Genomic DNA, 19764 nt, shown 5'->3' on the forward strand with positions numbered 1-19764 from the left:
CAGCTCAGGCTCTGGTTGACTCAGCCGTCTGTTATTCTACATGAGGGCAGGTCGGAGGAAAGACGTTTATGCTTTTCTAATTTGACCTAACTCTTCAGACCAAGCACCCATATGTGGCCATAAACTGGAGGTCTGTAGTGTTGAATTCATCTAGTCATCAGCACAGCGTCAACGATGCAGAACGATTTGCTAGGAGCCTAATACTTTTCCACATTAAATCAGGCACAAATGATATTCGGGACCTGGTAAAGGATGTACCTTTACTTTTTACTGCCCAAATCGAACTTGACAGTCATGACTGTGAGTACTGATTTTTCTATTAGACTTGCTTGATTGCTTTCTCCGTCTGTGCCCCACAATGTTTTCCTTCTGAATGTGATTCAAACTAAAAACGCTTTAAATTTATTTCAGTACATTAAGGACCCTGCTTAAATTTCTCTCTAGATTTATTTGGTTGCACACAATTAATATTCTCACTCCACCAATACGTAAACTGTCATGGTACAGCTGTACCTTTCCTAGTGCTCTGCGTTGCCCACCTGCTTTCCAGGAAGACTTCACCACAGCTCTCACCTGCCTTGCCTTGGACTGCATTCCTGCCTCAGCCTGCCTGCACGCCATAGCCTCGTGGCGGTCTGCTGTCTGCTTCCAGCCCACCAGCTTCCAGCCTTAATTCCACACTCCTGGTTCCTCATCACGTGTTCTTCTAAATAAGCAGAACATACTACTGCACACTCATTGTGCTTTTGGGCCCAGCCCCGTTATACCATAACAGAACAATCTGGCCACAACAATGGACCCAGCCGACTTCAACCTGGACCAAGCTGGAATGTAGCGAGCAATCTCCAGCCAAGGACAGCCACTGGGACAACATGAGCACGCTATCCGGACCCTCTTGGAACACAGTCAGACTGTCTTGAACCAGGTATCTCAATTGACTACTCAAGTCGCCACTCTGACTGCTCAACACTCACCACCCGAGTCCACAGCCCCAGGCCACTGGCCTCCTCCCTCCGTCTCTCCGCTGAGCTATGCTAGAGTGCTGCCGATCCGGGAATCATATGCGTGGATCCAGGCTCGTTCACCACCGAATTGGGGAAGTACCGGGGATTCCTCATGCAATGCTCTATGTTGTTGAATCAACAGCCTCTGACTTCCATCGGACCCAAACAAGGTAGATTATATCATGGGATTATTTAGTGAGAGAGCCTGGCAAGCCCATTAGTTCCACCCAGCCGGTCACCACATTAACTTTGGACACCTTCACCACCATGCTGAGCAACGTATTCGACCACCGGGGAACTGCTGCTACACAGTGGCTGGACCTCCGCCAGGGGGCCAGGAGTGTGGCGGACTATTCTGTGGATCTCTGCACCCTCGCAGCAGATACTAGGTGGAATGAGGAGGCATTGCAGGGAGTATTCACTAAAGGGCTAAGTGAACAATTAAAGGACGAGCTAGCCACTAGCGACGAATCCCCTAAATTTGGAGTCTAATCACCCTAGCAATCAGACTGGACAACCGCCTTCGCGAACGACGCCGGGAGCGGGCTAGTTACTCCTTACCAGCCACCAGTGCTCATCCTTCCTCCTCTCGGAGAACGGACAGGTGTCCGCCAGCTGACCATCCCTCTACATCACCACCGGGGAAACCTATGCAGCTTGGCCGAGCTCGTCTCTCCATGGCAGAACGCACCCCAGAGGAGGAATGCAAGAGTCTGCCTGCACTGCAGTCAGCATGGTCATCGCTGGGAAAAAAATAGACTCAACACTAGTTGTGAGGATAGCGGTGAGTCACACATCCATGTCAGCCCCATCCTGTTTAAGGATGCAATTACCGGCCATAATCTGTCACCAGAACCGGTCCTTCTCTCTGCCAGCCCTCATCGACTTGGGCGCTGATGACAGCGTCTTGGACCAGGAGACAGCGACCCGCCACAAGATCCCACTGGAACCCCTGGAGAGACCTCTCATAGCAAAGGCACTGGATGGTAGGCTTCTAGCCTAAGTGACTCACTGGACTATACCGGTCACCCTAGTTCTGTCCGGAAATCATCGGGAAACCATTCAGTTTAACGTCATTCCATCTCCGGATTCTCCACTGGTTTTAGGCCACACTTGGCTGAGCCTTCACAACTCCCATATCGACTGGTCAGCCAGAAAAATCATCCGCTGGAGTTCCTTCTGCCTGGCAACCTGCCTGCAATCGGCGATTCCACCAGCAGATGGTGCAAACACTCCAATCCCAGAACCACCCAACCTATCTTCCATCCCGGAAGTATATCACAATCTCAGTGAAGTTTTTAGGAAGGATTTGGCCATATCCTTACCACCTCATCGGCCCTATGACTGACCCATTGACCTGCTTCCCGGAGCTACACTCCCCTCCAGCCGGCTATGTAACCTGTCTCGCCCGGAGAGGGAGTCCATGGAAAAATATATCCGAGAGTCCCTGGCAGCAGGCATCATCTGCTCTTCATCCTCTCCAGTCGGCGCTGGGTTTTTCTTCGTCACCAAGAAGGACAAGTCTCTCCGCCCCTGCATCAATTATAGGGGCTTGAACAACATTACGGTGAGAGTAGTATCCTCTTTCCCTGTTGAATGCAGCGTTCGAATCCCTAGAGGGAGCCACCCTCTTCACTAAGCTCGACCTCAGAAACACCTACCACCTGGTCAGGATCTGCGAGGGGGATGAGTGGAAGACGCCCCTGGGCCACTTCGAAAACCAGGTGATGCCGTTTGGATTAACCAACGCTCCTGCCGTCTTCCAGGAACTGGTGAACGATGTTCTCAGGGATTTTCTCAACCGATTCGTCTTCGTATATCTGGACGATATGCGGATCTTCTCCTGCAACTCAAAGGATCATGTCATCCATGTCCGTCAGGTCCTTCAAAGAATGCTGGAGAACAAACTCATCGTCAAGGCTGAGAAGTGTGAGTTCCACGCCAGTTCTGTAACATTCCTTGGTTACATCTTTGATAGTGGGTGGTTGAGAACAGACCTGGAAAAGACCAGAGCCATTGCGGAGTGGCCCAAGCCTACCACTCGCAAGCAGCTCCAACAATTCCTAGGCTTCGCCAACTTTTACCGCAGATTCATCCGCAACTACAGCAGCACCCCTAACCCAACTCACCTCCTCGTTGACTCCGTACGCATGGACCCCGGAAGCAGACCTCGCATTCACCAGGCTCAAGGACCTCTTTTCCTCAGTACCCATTCTCACTCAACCCGACTCCTCCCGGCAGTTCACCGTAGAGGTGGATGCATCGGACACTGGAGTGGGGGTGGTGCTCTCTCAGAGCTCCAACTCCGACTAAAAACTCCATCCCTGTGCGTTCTTCTCCAACCAACTCCCCGGCTAAACGCAACTACGACGTTGGAAACCGGGAGCTCCTCGCGGTCAAACTAGCACTGGAGAAAGGGAGGCACGGGCTGGAGGGATCCGAGTTGCCATTTGTAGTGTGGACCGACGACAAGTACATGGCCTACATTCAATCTGCCAAAAGACTCAAATCGCAACAGGCCCGGTGGGCCCTGTTCCTTGGCAGATTCAACTTTTCTCTCACCTACTGACCAGGGTCCAGAAACGTCAAGCCGGATCCCCTCTCTCGTCTATACACAGCCAAAAAAATCGCCTCGGATCCGGATGCCATTCTCCCATCCTCGTACATCATTGCTGCCATCACTTGGGAGATTGAAGCCAAGATGAGGGAGGCTCAGCAAGCCCAGCCTGATCCAGGTAACGGACCACCCAACTGGCTGTTTGTTCCGGACATGGCACGATCCCAAGTACTCCAGTGGGGGCACACTTCCAAATTCTCCTGTCACCCTGGTATTGGTCGCACCCTGGACCAACTTAAAAGACACTTCTGGTAGCCCACCATGGAGGCTGATACCCGGGCTTTTGTGGCAGCCTGCACCATCTGTGCCTGGAGAAAATCCTCTCATCGTCCTCCTGCCGGCTTGCTACGGCCTCTGCCCGTTCCCAGCCGCCCAGGGTCCCACATAGCTCTGGACTTTGTGACCGGCTTACCTCCGTCCCAAGGTAATACAGTTTTTCCAAGGCTGTTCACTTTGTGGCGCTCCCCAAACTCCCCACAGCCCATGAAACAGCCGACGTCATGGTCGACCAGGTTTTCCGCCTGCATGGGATACCCCTCGACATTGTCTCGGACCGAGGGCAACATTTCTACACTTCTACGCAAACATTTCAAGTGACAAACAAAAAAGAGTATTTATGTCCTGCTATGCATTTTATTGTATTAAACAATTCTTCCTTCATATTGTGTTTATTACAAAGAAACGTTATCACCTCCACAGCTACATATTGTTGTTACAGAAGTCAAAATATGGACACCATAATATGTTACATTTTTTATAATTCTACTTCTTGACATTATCTGCTTTGACTTCAGCAAATGTTAACTGTTAATTGTTTGTCATTTAGGTATCATTTAGTTCCTGTTCTCCTCTTGCATTGTTATTTGCTGTGCTGCCTAGATTTTGGTTTTCTTTAAGGTCAGATATTTAAAATCCCTGGGACTTTATTAGCTGTACACTCACTTATAAAACTAACTATATCTTTTCTGATGCCTAGGCTTTTGGAAACAGAGTAAGAAACAGTTTTGCAAGAAACTTCTCCTGAAGATTTTGTCATTTCCCCTGTTTTGTCATAGAAATTGTATAAATCACTTACAAACAGGCAGAAAATCATAGTGTGTACCACATCTGCACGTGCGCACACACACACACAGCAGGGTGACTTAGCTCACTTCTTCTGCAGATGTTTATATAGTGATGCAGCTGGCTGAAAACCCACATGTCTCTGAAACACTGACTCTCACACACAAAACACATCCTACAACACACACAAACACACTTGAAATGCAATTACAGTGAGATGATGACATCAGTCTCTTTCTGCTCTGCCGATGAAAGTCGGTTAATAGACTTTCTGGCTCCAGAGACACAGGAGGCAGCCATCATGCAGCGCGTTCCAACAACACAGATTCACCTACACTGAGAACCAGTCTGCTCTTCACATGTGATTTATTTTCTAATTTTACAGAACAAGCTTTTACAAAGCAATTATAGACATTTATGCTGCTGTAGACTAAAATATAGAAAGAAAACCATTTTCAGTCAGTGTTATGTTACTCTATTTTGTGCTAGTAATACATCAATAATTAATGTCATTATCAGTGGTTGTATTTTATGAACCATAGAAACAAGAAATCTAGTTTCATCAGTGTTTTCATCTGTGTGTAACTAACGTTCGCAACACACAATAACTCTTACTTTGAAGGAACCACTCAAGATCAAGTTTTTAAGCATGAATTTGAACTAAACACCAGTAAACTTTTAATCCGACTGTGACAACATAAAATAATAGTACTGAGAGAATGAACTTTTTACACATAAATAAGATGTATTTCATCATTCTACCCTTTCTAAATTAAAAGTATACTTTGCCATCCTGCTATAGTCACCTTCCCCTTCTCATTAAATGAATTTAGATCTAAAGCTGTATGATACTGTTTGTCTGGCAGTGCTGTAATTTGTCACTGTGAAACATTGTAATGAATGTTCACAAACACTGCGAAAGCGTCTTAAGGGATACGATTAAAATCTCTGAGCGCTTCAATGTGTCTTGAATTTCCTTGTTTAAAAAAAGCAGAGATTCCCAACTCTGAAATGTGAGAAATGCAGCTCTACGAGTAGAGTGCAACCTGATGAAACCTCCAGACGAACTCACCAAATCACATCAGGTGAATGATCAAAGAGCTGTGTGAGCTCCAGAGTTTCCTGTAAGCAGCAACGCTTGTCATCGATTTTTCAATACATAATTAATGAGAAGTTAAGTGGTTTTCTGGACACAGTGACAGTGTGATGTGTGTGTGGTTGTACAAGCAGGAAAAGTGTGATTGCTTCAGCTGGAAACAAATAGCTGTCAATCAAAGCTGACACAATACAATTAGCCTGGTCTCATTTCAGATCCACAGGCATCAGCTCTGATGTGGGAACAGCTTTCATACTCTCTTTTTAACTTTTGGTTTTTGGAAGTCAACTCCTGCAAGTAATGATTAATAATTCTATAGTTCAAAGACAATGACCACGTAATCACAACGTCTAAGGTTCAAATTTAGCTGTTGCATTCCGGCCCTCCTCCGTCTCGCCTCATTTCCTGTCACCTTACTGTGAGTCTCAAAATTGCTTTTGCCAGCAGCCAAAAAATTCAAGTATTCAGAATTCATACTGTTAAAGGGATTTTTGAAATGGGGTTGTATGAGGTACTTATCCATAGTCAGTGTATTACCTACATGGCATGGAAGCTAAGCAATGCATTGCTGTTGACGGGGTCAGCAGCAGAACGTATTTTAGCCACCTAAAAGAATGCCCACCTAAGTCTACGCCATATTTAGAATATTTTCAGCGCCTTATGACTTGACATATTATGGCCTTATAAAGTTGTTATAGCTAACGTGTTAGCAAACAGTTGCCTATATACACATCCAGGAGACCGAGAGCAACATTGGCATTAATTTGTGGTTGTAGAGTCGTGGTTGAGTTCATCTGACGAATGTAAGTCCAATATTCACTCTCTTTTTAGCTCTATTATGGTTTCCACCAACTTCTGAGGGAAATATCTGGCTCTTTAGCTGCTAAATGCTTCAATATGTTCACAAGCTACTTGTTAACTTTGTCTTTCTGTTGTTTGGTGCTGAGCAGTTAGTGTACAGTGTGCTTTTTCACTAAAAACAGCTGCCTGTTGAAACAAAGATGGTGAGAGTGAACAAAAAGTTGCTGGCCGTAAAACCAAAACAACGAGCTGAAAGGTACTGAAACGCTCTGTGGAGCTGAGAGGAACTACAGAGTTAGGTGACGATTCTCTGTTGGTTCATCACTAAGAGTGACCCCTTTCACATTACACAAAGTCATTTGATTCATTATTCATACAAAAATATTGGTTAGTATAGCACTGAAGACGTACATAAATTACTTATTTGATCGTAAATTACATGATTGATTAGCAAAATGGAATTGATCAACATTGGGTCAATCAACAAACCAATTTATAAACTAACCATTTGAGTACTTGAAAACACTATCACACTAAGTAAAAACTTGATATAATTCAGCTATATAATATACGCCAGGAGTAGATTTAAGGCAGACTGAGAAGCAGAGGGGATGTGTGGACACACAGCCGGAAACTAAGAGTCATTCTGGGTCTGCCAATGAACAAGAAGAGATGGCTCATATTTACATGGTGGAGCAGGCTGCGAACAGTTGGTGTGTGCATGCGTGTGTGTGTGTGTGTGTGTGTGTGTGTGTGCGTGTGCATGCGTGTGTGTATAAGGAGCTGAAGGTGAGAGGGTGGACAATGAGGCTTGGCACAGTCTGGTCTGAAGACGCTACAGCCCCAGACATACTCAGGATCTATGTGGACTCCTTCAGGAGCAGATACTTCACAAACACCACTGACGCAGCTCTGTCATCAGCACAACTTCAACCAAATACACCAACAGCATCTTTCAGATCTTTAGTCAAATCAGCGTCAACCCACGCATGACCTCTGACAGACTGAGACTGACACCATCTTGTAAGTGTCTCAGTGACCTAGATTTGAAGTACCCCCCACAGCCAGCCCACCCTGGACGGGGATAACAGTGTAATTGTATCAGTGTGCAGTGGGACTCTTGTGGTGATGGTGGCATGTTGGTGTATCTGTGTTATATCTTAGCTCAAACTGCGCAAGTGTAGAAATGAATCAGCTTTCTAAAATAAAGCATGCATGCTCAGAAGTGTGTGAGCTTTAGGTGTCCTTTACATCCAATTAAGTTTATCTACCCAGCAACCAACCACTGCTGATTTTACAAGCGCTGTTCTCAAGCACCTTTTGTGCTCTCTTTCAACACCTTCTTGTCACCCACTTGTTAACTCTCACTCCTCTATCAGTGAACACAACTACTCATAATTTCTTCTTCAACTGCAGATGTAGGCATTTAGCTGTGTTATTATCCAGAATGTCTGAGGGTACAATAAGCCTCAAATCTTACAAAAATACAACAGTAAATGCTGTGAAAAGACTGGAGCTGAGGTTTTAACTTTTTATTGCATCCTACTTTTCCTCTACTGAGTTCATTTTTCATTCCTCTGCCTTATACTAGAGTCCCTCCTATCCTAACACCATTAAACTATGTCCGACACCTTCCAGTGTCACTGTGTCCTCAGCCCTTATCTCTCCTTGTAGCCTCGCATCTCCATCAATTGAGACCCAGCAACATGCCTGGGGCTGCCATTAGCCTCCTTCTGCTCACAGTCTGAATGGATCAACTGAATGGATCAACGAGGACAAGCAGAGAAAGAGAGTGATGCAGAGGTGTGCCTGGTAGCAATAGGATATCAAGGGCTTAGTGCAAGTGGATACTATCACATAAAAAGGTTTTTTTTTCATTAAAACACGCCACAGTGTTTGAATTCAAACTGAATAGCCCTTTTCATTATCAGTTAATGAGATATTTATCAAAATGATCTTGTGCATCCTTGCACAGGGAAGCAGCAGCCTTATGAAAGAACTATTCAAAAGTTTGGCATGACAACAATGAGAACAAAAAAAAGATGCCTTATTCACTGTAAGTTATTTTAATGGACCAATTCACATATCAAACACTATAAAACGTATTTTTTCCTCTTACAGAGTGTGGACTATCTATTCACATAGTTTCCATGTGACATCTCCAAACCACTGCAGATCTCTCCAGAATTATCTGAATGGATAGATCAGACTCTGTGTTTGGGTGAACTGTCCCTTTAAAATTCATGACTAATAATTTAAATTTAGGGTGCAGTTTGTACTCAAAGGTTTTGCAGAGTAACATTTAATATCGTAATATGTCATAATTTTAAGTTAAATGCCTTGATTTAATCTTTTTTCACATTTACAATGACAGACAATATTAACTTAGAAAACAATGGAATATATTCCAGTCACTGACACTGTGGACACTGACTGTGCGAAACATTCGTGACCTTCCATATATTGATTAGCATAATCTTACTTAAAATCCCTCTGACGTATCCTTACACATGCTGAGTAAAATGCATTTAGCCAATACTTTATACTTTTAGTCCTTTCCATAGAGGAAATCATGGTCCCTACATCCTAGTATCCAATAACAGTTGCAAACTTAATTTCAAAATGACAGTCCTGGTGAAAACAAAAATCTTGCTTTTTGCAGAGGAGCCATGGCCAGAAGAGCAGCACTACGATGATGTGCTTCAGCAGCATGCAGCAATGTACAAAAGCAAAATACAATACAATTTTGTGGCATCATAATGAAGTCTGCTCCACCAACTGTGGCCTCCCACACTCTGAGATACATTTATAGGCTCAAATTAACATGGAACCAGCTTCTTTTCTCCCCATAAGACTCAATCATTAAAGTGTAAGTCTACTGTCTACTGCTGATTTGTCCTGAGTGAGTGAAGCCCTGTCGCCCCTGGATCAATAACAATGACCCTGGATCAGCATTAATGATGTGGCCCCTATTGATTTTTCCAGTCAGTGCATACAGAGGAGACATCAGTGTCTGACTGAAACTTGCCTCTTTCTGTATAAAATGACCATTTACACTCAAGATGACAGAGAAGAAAGGAGACAGAGGAGGTAGAATGGGACAGGGTAAGTTGAGGGGGTCAAATAAGCTGGGAAAAAGCAGGGAGGGAAGTGTAAGAGTTAAATGAAGAGAAGAGGTGGGAGTCTGATAAATAAGCAAAGAGTGTATCTATTCTCTATGAATATATTACTATGAATGGGCTTTGTTTCTTAAATCCATTGTTCTACAAACTGTAAATTCTGCAAAAATCTAACTCAGTTTAATGAAGCTGAGAGCACAGAAACCTACAGTACACCATTCCCTCTAGCACATGTGACATTTCCCTCTTAACTGATCAGACAGTGTGTGTGTGTACGCGCGTGAGTGTGTGGGTGTGTGTGTGTGTGTGGGGGGGGGGATCAGAGAGAGAGAGAGAAACATGCATCCTTTAAATTGAGTCAGTCTTCCGCCCTACAAACTTCATTAAGCTCAGTGGCCATCTGATTATCAATCGGGGCAAAGTTTAACATGTTGTTGTGTTGCTGTGTTGTGTGCGCACAGACGCGCACATTAAACTACTGCAGGAGCTCGTCAAACACGCACGAGCGTCAGCTGGGTGTATAGCAGTTTTATAGAATTTTAATGGCGAGCAAAGATCAAGAAGGGGTTGCCATAAATCTATCTGGAAGCCAACATTGAAATGAAAGTAACTGCTCAATGTGCAGTGCAGGACAGTCTGGTGACCTGCTATTCTAATAATTTATGACATTGATTAAATTAAAGCAATACTGTCAGATCAGTCGTTGCACCAGTTTGTCTCCTAAAATGTCGATTTAAGCGGGTTTTGGAAGTTTGGATGATAAATGTCATTGGATGAAGGCACTTTGCCAGTGAGGTTTTAGTGATTTGACGCCCTAGTTCGGGACTTACCCGCACAAGGTTGCTGACTGCCGCCTGCACCGCCGCCACCGGCACCGTCAGATCTGGGATGGCTTTCCCGTCCACCTCCCCCTCCTCGTGCATGATGACCAGGTGGGAGATCTGCTGGGCCACCGGCTCCAGGATACTCTCGATGGTCTTGGTGTGAAACACCGGCATCGTGAACGACTTTTACCGCAGCCCCGACAGAAGAAAGGCGGCTGATCGATCCAGCACTAAGATCCCCCCTCTCTCCTCTCCGCTCCTCACCGACACAGACAGGAGGACAAATCCCGAGTTGTAAGTCCAACCCTTGAGACGAAAACCTCATGCGTCTCTCCTCCCGGTGTGCACCGTCTCCTCTGGAGAGCACCTCGGTAAAGGCTGGACTCAGACGGTCGGTGTCCTCCGGTGGGAGCGACCCAAATCGTGACAGAAGGAATCACCGCCCTCCGCCCAATCACAGCGAAGGAATACAGCTGCCAAGCGGGTTGGTGTTGGTGCGCACTGACGCTTTCCCTGCACGCACACACTCATCATACACACACACGCGCGCACTGCAAGTGAGAGCGCTTCCCAAATTACGTCATGCATGCCAGTGGCCCCAAAAGGAAAGTGTTGGGGAAACTTATTGGGAAGAGGTTGTGATCCCAAGATATTGGAGAAGAGGCGAGTGCAGAGGAGGGGGCTAACATCTATAACAGGGGAAGGTTGTAAACATAATTGTGTTTGGAAGCTGCTCCTTGCAGCCTGATAAAGGTCAGCTTCACATCTGTAAAACCACAGAGGACACTGGAGATGGGATGAGGAGCTGCACCAGCACCTGTTGAAGAAAACTGGTGGTGTGTTGTTTTTTTATGAAGCTTCAAACCTGCATCTGACATATGATCTATGTTCATTAAAAGGTGGGTCAGGAGTTCATGTCTCCAGGCCTAAATGTCCAGGTCTAAATAAAGACCAAGGATTCAGCTTGCTGCTGGCTACAGCTGAAAGAAGGAGTCTCTCCAGCAGACGGAGACTTACAGATCCTGCACCTCACCCACACACTGTTTCTCCAACTTCTTTACTTCGACACAGAGGATTCTGAATCAGCAGCTGTCCCACTGGTTTAACACCCACCTGACAGGTTGCACTTGAAATTGTGTGTGCATTAAGTAAATTCCTTTACTGTAATGCATTAAAGGCAAAGAATCTGATTTTTCCCATCCTGAAACTGATGGGGGTTTTGTGTTGGTCTGAATCTGTTTTGGGGAAACCAGACCACAGCAGCAAAAACAGCAGTATTTATACCCCTGAGACCTGGGGTTGACCAAAGAGCCTGAAGCAAAGAGACCCCCTGTTTGTGTGTGTGTGTGTCCCTAATGTGGCTGTAGACAAGTGGCTGGGATCCACCTGGTCCACCTGGTTATAATAGACCATGTTCCTCTCCCTTAGGCTTTGTCCTTAAAGAGGAGTAAGACTCATACTCGCAGCATCTCAAATCCATATATGGATTGAGGCAGAGTAGAGGCTCAGTAAAGTAAACTGGTCTCTGTGAATAATTGAGGGGGAATAGGATGAACTGTGATTGGCTCCAGTAGCACTGCTGTGAACTATCTGTATATGTGGACTTGTCCAAACAGACTTTGATAGAAAGCATTGCAGCAGGTTGCTTAGAGAGGTTTTGAAGTATGCTTTCAATAATGACGCGATGACCAGTTGGATTGTGGTTGTTCAGTGCAACAAAGTGTACAAAGTGTATGATTACGCCACAATTTATCTTGGATCTGTGTTGCTGTTGTAAATACTGTATATTTGCATTGATTAATTGTTTGTCATGATGGGAGCAGTGGTGCTTAGCATTCCTGAGACATGTTTCTTTTTTGGGAGGGGTGTGGGTGTTGGAGGTATGGGGTATTAGACAGAGAGGTGTGAGTCAGTGGACAACTAAACATATAAACACTTGCTGCTGCACACTGAGACTTTCCTGGGAATCATAAGCTGCCTGACAAGCTGCGACGTTCGGCCGATCCCCACTCTGCAACAGAACCATGTTTAGTAGAGCTACTTTCATTTGTACAATGCTGCATATGGATATAAACAATAGTTTCTTGCTGAGTCCTACAGTAAATATTTTTTCTTAAAACTGCATAGAAGCAAAAACATAGAATAGTACTTTGCCTTCCCTACAGCTGATTCTGGGACAGAAACTGTGTGTTGTCAGTGTGCACACAGCTCAGCTCGTGATTGTACACTTAAAGTCAGCGCTCAAATTTTTTTTTGGAATTGGTTGTATACTAATATACCACTACAAAATGCTTCCTTTGTGCCAATACAGTAAATCAGCAATGATTCTGACAAAATGAAATGCCTTATGGATTTTTGGCTTCATTAGGATTGCAATGTCGGTCTACTGCTATGTACAGTAGACTGAAATATCTTAACAACTATTAGATAGACTGACATGAAATGTTGTACAAACATTCATGGTGCTCAGAGGATAAATCATAATGACTTTGGGGAGCGCCATCATCAAGTTAAGTTGTCCAGTACTTTGGTTTATGACTTAACACCTGCAAAACTAATGACATTCCCATCATCCTCAGCTATACTTTGTCATTAGTGCTAATTAGCAAATGTTTGCATGGTAACACACTAAACTAAGAACATGGTAAATGTTATAGCGACCTGCATAACATCAGCATGTTAGCATTGTCATTGTGAGCATGTTAGCGTGCTGATGTTACCATTTAGCTCACAGAGCCGGCTGTAGACTCCTACTCTTGGTTCCTTTAATTCATTTTCCTTTTGTCTTTTTCTTTTTTCACTCTGTTTTTGTCCCATTGATCTACTTTATTTTGAGGTTTTTCTTACTAGGTTTTTTATGCTGAAGTACTTTTTTGTAAAAACCACACTGATTTGCAATCCTGATCACTTCTATAAAAAAGCATCTCTGCTGCATTGACGAACAAGGTCATTTATTTATGACCTGAACTCTCTTTCAGTTTCTCACTTACAATCTAGTCAGGAGATAAAAATGACAAGATTCCTGAGGTTTGACTCCACCAACATTTTTTTGTTTGTAGAGGAGCTTCACTCCAACAAACACACAAACCTGACTCATGAGTTTGTGTGTTTTATACTGAAATACTTTGTAATCTTCATTATGTTTGAGACAACTGAACTATGTAATGTTTACAAAACAGTGCCCTCCAGTGTTTGGGGACAGAAATGTGTGGGCCTACTCTACAGTGGGTGTGTTTGTGTGTATGCACATGCAAGAGAGAGAAAGAGACACTTTGGGGTTTGCAGATTAATGAACATGACAAATATGTGATACAAATATTTTATTTATTATAAAAAAAATGCTTAACAGCAGGGCCAGCCTTCTATAATAGGAAATGCTTATTAAATCAAATTAGATAAATAAACTTTCTAATAGCATACCTTCTCTTGTTTTAAAAAAACATTCTCTTAATGAAAAGTTCATGCAAAGGTAATAAAAAAGTATTATATGCAATAAAATATATTTAAATAAATATTCATTTTGAACAGTTACAGTAAATCTTAACTGTGCAAAACTATTTTCACAGCTTATCAGCTAATCTGAACAAAACCAGCAACATGCTTGCATACACACAGAGCCTCCAAAACTGCTGCCAAATTTTCCTTTATGCAATGCCCAACAGGTAACTTTCTGCCACAGCTTCATTTTTGAGGATACATTATTCCTTCTGTGTATTTAGAGAGCCCTGTTTTTGCTGCGATCCACTTGTTGTATTTTGTGACCTGCGTGTAAACCCCTGGTTTGTTCTTCTTGGCACAGCCATCACCCCAGCTCACCACCCCGAACAAAAACATCCGATCTGACATTTTACACACCAACGGACCGCCAGAGTCATTCTGTGAGGAGAGGACACATCAGTCAGTCAGTGGTCACAGCGTGAAGAAAGGCTCCGATATCTTTAGATTTAAACATTTTTATGAAACTAAACTTCTCATTTGAACCCCAGAATAAGAATAATTATTGGGTGACAGGCATGTCCTTCAATGTGAAAAATAAAATGTAAAGAGATGTTCATAAAATGCAACCAAAAGTGAAAAAGATTAGAAACTCCTCATTGCAAAGACTAAAAAGTTTTATTAAGGCTTACAGATAAATAAACACAACTACTTGAGAGCAGAAGGTGGATATAATCAATCTAACACTTAAGAAGATGAAAGAGTGCTCCTCAGATCTCCTTTAATGCTGCTGAAGTTTGAACCATGTTGCATGCAAATGTATTCACACACTGAGTTCTTCGCTCACCTTGCAGGCATCAGTACTCCAGTCAGGGCTCCCAGCACAGAACATGTTCGGAGTGATGAGATCTCCATAGTATGATTCCCTTTTACAGTCTGCCTGGGAGATCAGTTTCACCTTGGCCTCTTTCAGGTACTGTGAGTTATGCCACGCCACTGCAGACAAAACAGTTGTAAGAATCACTGAAATGATCATGAGAGATCAGTCATGAATCTGTAGGTTATGGTTCTGCAGTACATACTGGATTTCTCCAATCCAAATCCTGCGATGCTGCACTCAAATCCTGCAGGAAGCTGAGTGCGAAGTGGAGGAAGACATACTGTCCGTACAGAAGCTGACCTCACAGCACATCCTCCATTTCCGCTTTTGATCTTCAACAGTGCTGAAATACAAAGACAAACACAGCTATGAGTCCTGCACACAATGCACCGACGCAGCTCTTTATCTTTCTCACTCATATACATATACACAGTACAATTGTGCTCACCTATGTCATTGTCGAAGTTGGACTCATTGTATTTTTTGTGGATGATCAGTTTTTCCACAGTGAATCTCTGTTCCTTGTCAGCATCTGTGTCATTGATGGCAGTCTTCCCCAGGTACACCGACAGATGACGGATGCCAGTCTCAACACTGAACACAAACCCAACACAAGTGACTAAACATATTATTACATGACTATATGAGTCATATTACCATTATAGTATAAGAACTGCAGTGGAGGAAATGATATTGTGTTGTGTTTTGTCTCACCCATCAGAGAAGCAGTGTGCAGCCGTGGCAACCCAGCAAGGCGCGATGAGAGAGCCACCACAGAGGAAATGGCTTTGTCGGCTTTGACGAAAAATAGCAGCGACCCATGGGTTCGACTCTATGGGTGTGAATGAACCACCCACAATCTTATTCATCCTCTGCTCAAGCGTAACACCACATGTCAGCTCTGCAGGGACACACGGGACGAGTTAGTGAGTGCCGACGAAGGGCTCATCACAAGATGACATTGAATAAAAGTGTATTCAAAAAACAAAATTACCTGTATCCACAGCAGGTGGAGGGTTTACTGTCGGTGTGGAACCTGTGTGGGAGCAGAAAACAGAGATAATTAGAAAATCCAGATCAAACAACAATATTTTAATGATTTTTACATTCCCAATCTCAGCCTTACATCTGGTAATATCACAGAATTCCTTCACATCCTTCCCTCCTTTTCGGACATAGCACCACGGCATCAAGCTCTGGTCAGGATTCCTAGCATTCAAGTGAAATAATATTAAACACACGATACCTCTCCCTAACATATCTAGGTGCCAGATTTGTGACTTAAAGCGTACCGGCAGTAATTATGGTCGCCGAGTCCCTTTGAAGCGCCAAATCGGATTTTAAAGTTGTTCCAGAAGCGACATCTGCCGCCGTTTGCAGACTTGGAAACAAATCCCCTGTAATTGCTCCCATCCCCAATCTGACACATCTCTGAAGATCACATTACAAAGAGAGACGACAACATTTAACTTAATTTCAGTCACCAGATGCAACAAATGCAGAATATTAAGAATATGCGTTGCATTCACAGTTGGCTTACCCCTTGAGTTAGAGCCCCGGGGTTTAGGTAGCACAAACTTTTTAGGCCATCTTCCTGAAAAAACCTGAGAGGAGCACAGACAAACTCGGTTGATACAGATTTATAAAAAGTTCTGAACCCCCTGGGTATGACTATTAAACCTTAAATTACTTCCTCTTATTATTGCTTACCGCATCAACACTGAATGCTGCAAGGACGGCGAGGATGACTAACAGGGTCATCTTCATGGTTTTGCTTCTCTTTTTTGGAGATATTTCTGTGTGAAGACGAACTAAAAAAAGGGGGGGAAATACAGAAATGGAAGATAAAAAACTGGAAGACTGGAAGCCCTCGTGCCCTTTTACGGAATTCAAGATAGAAACAAGTGTGACTATTGAACGGACACGTGACTTCTTTGTCTGGGTTTGAGTGTGCCCACTTAAGTTCACACAGTGTTACATTTCAGTTGATTACATGTGTCTATTGCAGAGGAAAGACTGTGCTGTGAAGGTTTTAATGTGAGAGCAACAGATAGAGCATGCTCACAGTGTGCTCTCTGTACTGTAAACATAATCTCTATCTGTACAGTGAGTGCAATATCAATTTAAGTTCGTTGATTACTGCATAGCATGCGCACACCATTACATCACATTAGTTTTGCAGTGCGTACAGTTCAAACATTGAATTTCTAGATATTTCTAGGACACTGCATCAACTTGCTAATGAACATATAGAAAATTGTTGCACAGTTAAAACTTTACTTTCAATGCACACTTTCTGTCAACAAACACTTTCATGTACACTGCATTACTTTTTTTTAGTTGAATAAGTTTTTAGCATAGAAATATCAGTCCCTCTGTGTGTTTGTGTCTTTTCTCCTATCTGTGCGGATGGTGTGTGTTATCCATAAAGTAAACTAAAACAACTTATATTTTGCTGAATGTCACAGTCTATGAAGCTTTGTTAGAGATATGTTTACCTTTCTGTCCAAACTTGCAATCCCGATGAAGCTCTTTGTTATTTCTTCTAGCTGAGGTGACTGTTGTCTCCTCTCTGTATCCTCTGATATTCACCTGAGTTGTGGCAGGACTCGCAGTCACGCTGTTGTTTTGGTGTCGCAGTGTGTTCCCTCCCATTTAAAAACACACAGGCTACAAGTGGGAGGGGTTTAGGAGAAGATAAGAAAACATCACTGGCACTCAATTGCTGATCAGCAAGTCTTGACCAAAGAATTTGTCATCTCCTGTGACACACACACACACTTTACAACCCTCCTTGCCTTTAATACAGTTAAAAAAATAATATATCCAAAATTGGTCATGTGTATGAGAACTTCTGCAGCTGTGGGTGCAGAGAGCACATCCCATTCAAAGGTAGAAAGACAGTTTCGAGAATCATAAATAATCCATATTAACAAAATTTTATTTAAAACAGTTCTTCCCATAACAGAAATTTGGTTTATAGACACTACAACATATGCTTATAAGAAACAATACTACTCTGTTAAAGGCATAAGATGATGTCTTAATGTACAACTGAAGTCTCTTTTGCTCTAAAGTCTAAGCACACTCAAGCGGTCTTGATGGCATCCGCTCAAACTGATATTTAATTCCTTGATCCCCCGTGTTCCCTTTAGATTTCCCCTCAAGAAACTGTAAAATTAGATTAAATTTAAACAACAAAAGGAAAAATCTGAATAAAAGAGTGAAGAAACATATCAAATGCAGATGATTCCGTGCACCAGGGCCCACTGAATGGTTTGGTGAGTATGAAAATGAAGTGAATAAAATGCTACGGCCTTTACAGTCACCAGATCTCAACCCAGTTTCACACCTATGGATGATTTTGGACCAACGTGCCAGACAATGTTCTTCACCACCATCTCCATAAGACCAAATGGTATAATATAAACTTTCATCTTCTTTTCATCTTGTTTTTCTTTCTATCTGCTGTACTCAGGTCTCTCTTGCAAAAAAGATCTTGATCTCAAAGAGATTACCTGATTAAATAAAGGTTGTGTATATAATTGAGGGAATGGAGGAATGGTGTTCATCCCTCCAATAGAAATACACACACACACACACACACACACACATATATATATGGGTGTAAATATATATATATATATATATATATATATATATATATATATATATATATATATATATATATATATACATATATTCTGTATTTGTTTGGTCCATTGAACCACTTACATTGATTGAATTGGGTGATGTGCCATTTTTTTATGACTGCATCATTATACCTCAGGAAACCTTTCTTGTGTCTTTTGCATTATTTCCAGGTAATCTGATAACGCTGATTTATTTTTAATCTGTGACAGAGGATTCCAAATCATATTAAGAGTCATTTCAGTTTCTGTAGATGTACCACTGCCGGTAATCACATTTCTAAACATCACAATGATTAAGCTCATCCTCAAATCTTCATCTATTAAGCGGTAGTAAATTCTTTTATTTTTTCTTTACATTCATACATACATATAAAACTGATACAACCAGATATAACCAGATCAACAAATTCTAAAAGTAAGTTACTTTTCGAATTTAAATTTAAAACGTTATTATATTTAAAGCTATTCATAGTCTTGCTCCATCTTACATTAGTGACCTCTTCTGAAAGCTTACTTTTATAAAAATAAAACTGTTTATTAGGTGTTCTTTTCTATGTGCTTTAGTGTATTTTTCCTGTAATTGTATGTATTTTTACAGTGTGATTTTATTGGTGCTTGTGTTATCTGGGATGTAGGACTGTACCAGTCATATCTATCACTGCTTTCCATCTTGTGTTGGCCAGAACACGTCTTAAGGCTTTCTGCCGTATAAGTACAAACATGCACTTCACACAGGAAATAAGAATAAGAGTCGACATTAACCATCAACCATCCTTAATTTTTAAGGATGGTTGATGGTTAATGTTTATTGCTTTCACTTGTGCAGCACTCTGTGACCTCGTTAAGAAAAATGCTATATATAAATAATCATTATTCTTAGGTTGCTTAAAAACAGTAAGACCACAAAACCTTAATACATAAATAGATTTTTTTTAAATAACCCCAGGATGTGTTTATTTAAAGTGATATTGTATACTGCTTTAAATAAAAACTCCCCACTTCTGTCAGTACACCATGCGCTGCATCTCTTGAATCATCTGCCTGTTACCACATTCAGACAGCAGCATCATAGACCACATAAAAGCACGTATTCCTAAAACTTGACAGAATGATAAACTTTACCAGATGAGTGAGAAACAAACGTCTTTACGCCTAAATCTGGTTTGGATAACAGAGCAGCTGTTTTTCAAGACAACATTCTTGCACACTTACAGTAGTAATGTAACGCAACTTCCCCTAAAACAATAGGCATTGTTATGGCTTTTCCATGGGG

General features: G+C 42.5%; 2 protein-coding genes across 12 annotated transcripts in view; both read right to left on the bottom strand.

Annotated features, from left to right (window-relative positions):
- Window positions 1–11119, bottom strand: part of LOC122884585 (vinculin-like) — a 30656-nt gene extending 19537 nt beyond the window's left edge. Inside the window, exon 1 of one of the 11 annotated variants that reach the window (XM_044214689.1) lies at window positions 10530–11119. In XM_044214689.1, coding sequence (XP_044070624.1) covers window positions 10530–10697 — 168 coding nt within the window. In that variant the 5' untranslated portion in view covers window positions 10698–11119. The remainder of the gene's footprint in view (window positions 1–10529) is intronic. The other 10 variants (XM_044214681.1, XM_044214682.1, XM_044214690.1 and 7 more) reach the window with 10 other exon arrangements.
- A 2709-nt stretch (window positions 11120–13828) lies between these two features.
- On the bottom strand, window positions 13829–17508 carry LOC122884589 (tissue-type plasminogen activator-like). Its single transcript, XM_044214698.1, has 11 exons — window positions 17337–17508; window positions 16549–16649; window positions 16379–16442; window positions 16131–16269; window positions 15965–16047; window positions 15833–15874; window positions 15553–15739; window positions 15287–15432; window positions 15041–15181; window positions 14806–14954; window positions 13829–14399 (listed from the first exon to the last, which is right to left on the bottom strand). The coding sequence occupies exons 1-11, from the start codon at window positions 17491–17493 to the stop codon at window positions 14205–14207; spliced, it is 1404 nt and encodes a 467-aa protein (XP_044070633.1). The 5' UTR covers window positions 17494–17508; the 3' UTR covers window positions 13829–14204.
- Window positions 17509–19764: the final 2256 nt, after the last annotated feature.

Source organism: Siniperca chuatsi, linkage group LG11 (genome assembly GCF_020085105.1).
Source record: "Siniperca chuatsi isolate FFG_IHB_CAS linkage group LG11, ASM2008510v1, whole genome shotgun sequence".
Classification (NCBI taxonomy): Eukaryota; Metazoa; Chordata; class Actinopteri; order Centrarchiformes; family Sinipercidae; genus Siniperca; species Siniperca chuatsi.

Bases quoted from the DNA above. Each gene is read 5' to 3' on its own strand.
- LOC122884589 (XM_044214698.1), bottom strand. From the start codon at position 17,493: ATGGGAGGGAACACACTGCGACACCAAAACAACAGCGTGACTGCGAGT. The intron at 16,443-16,548 runs GTAAGCAATAAT...TGCTCCTCTCAG, and splicing joins CAGCATTCAGTGTTGATGCG to GTTTTTTCAGGAAGATGGCC. The intron at 15,875-15,964 runs GTAAGGCTGAGA...GCTCCCACACAG, and splicing joins ATTCTGTGATATTACCAGAT to GTTCCACACCGACAGTAAAC.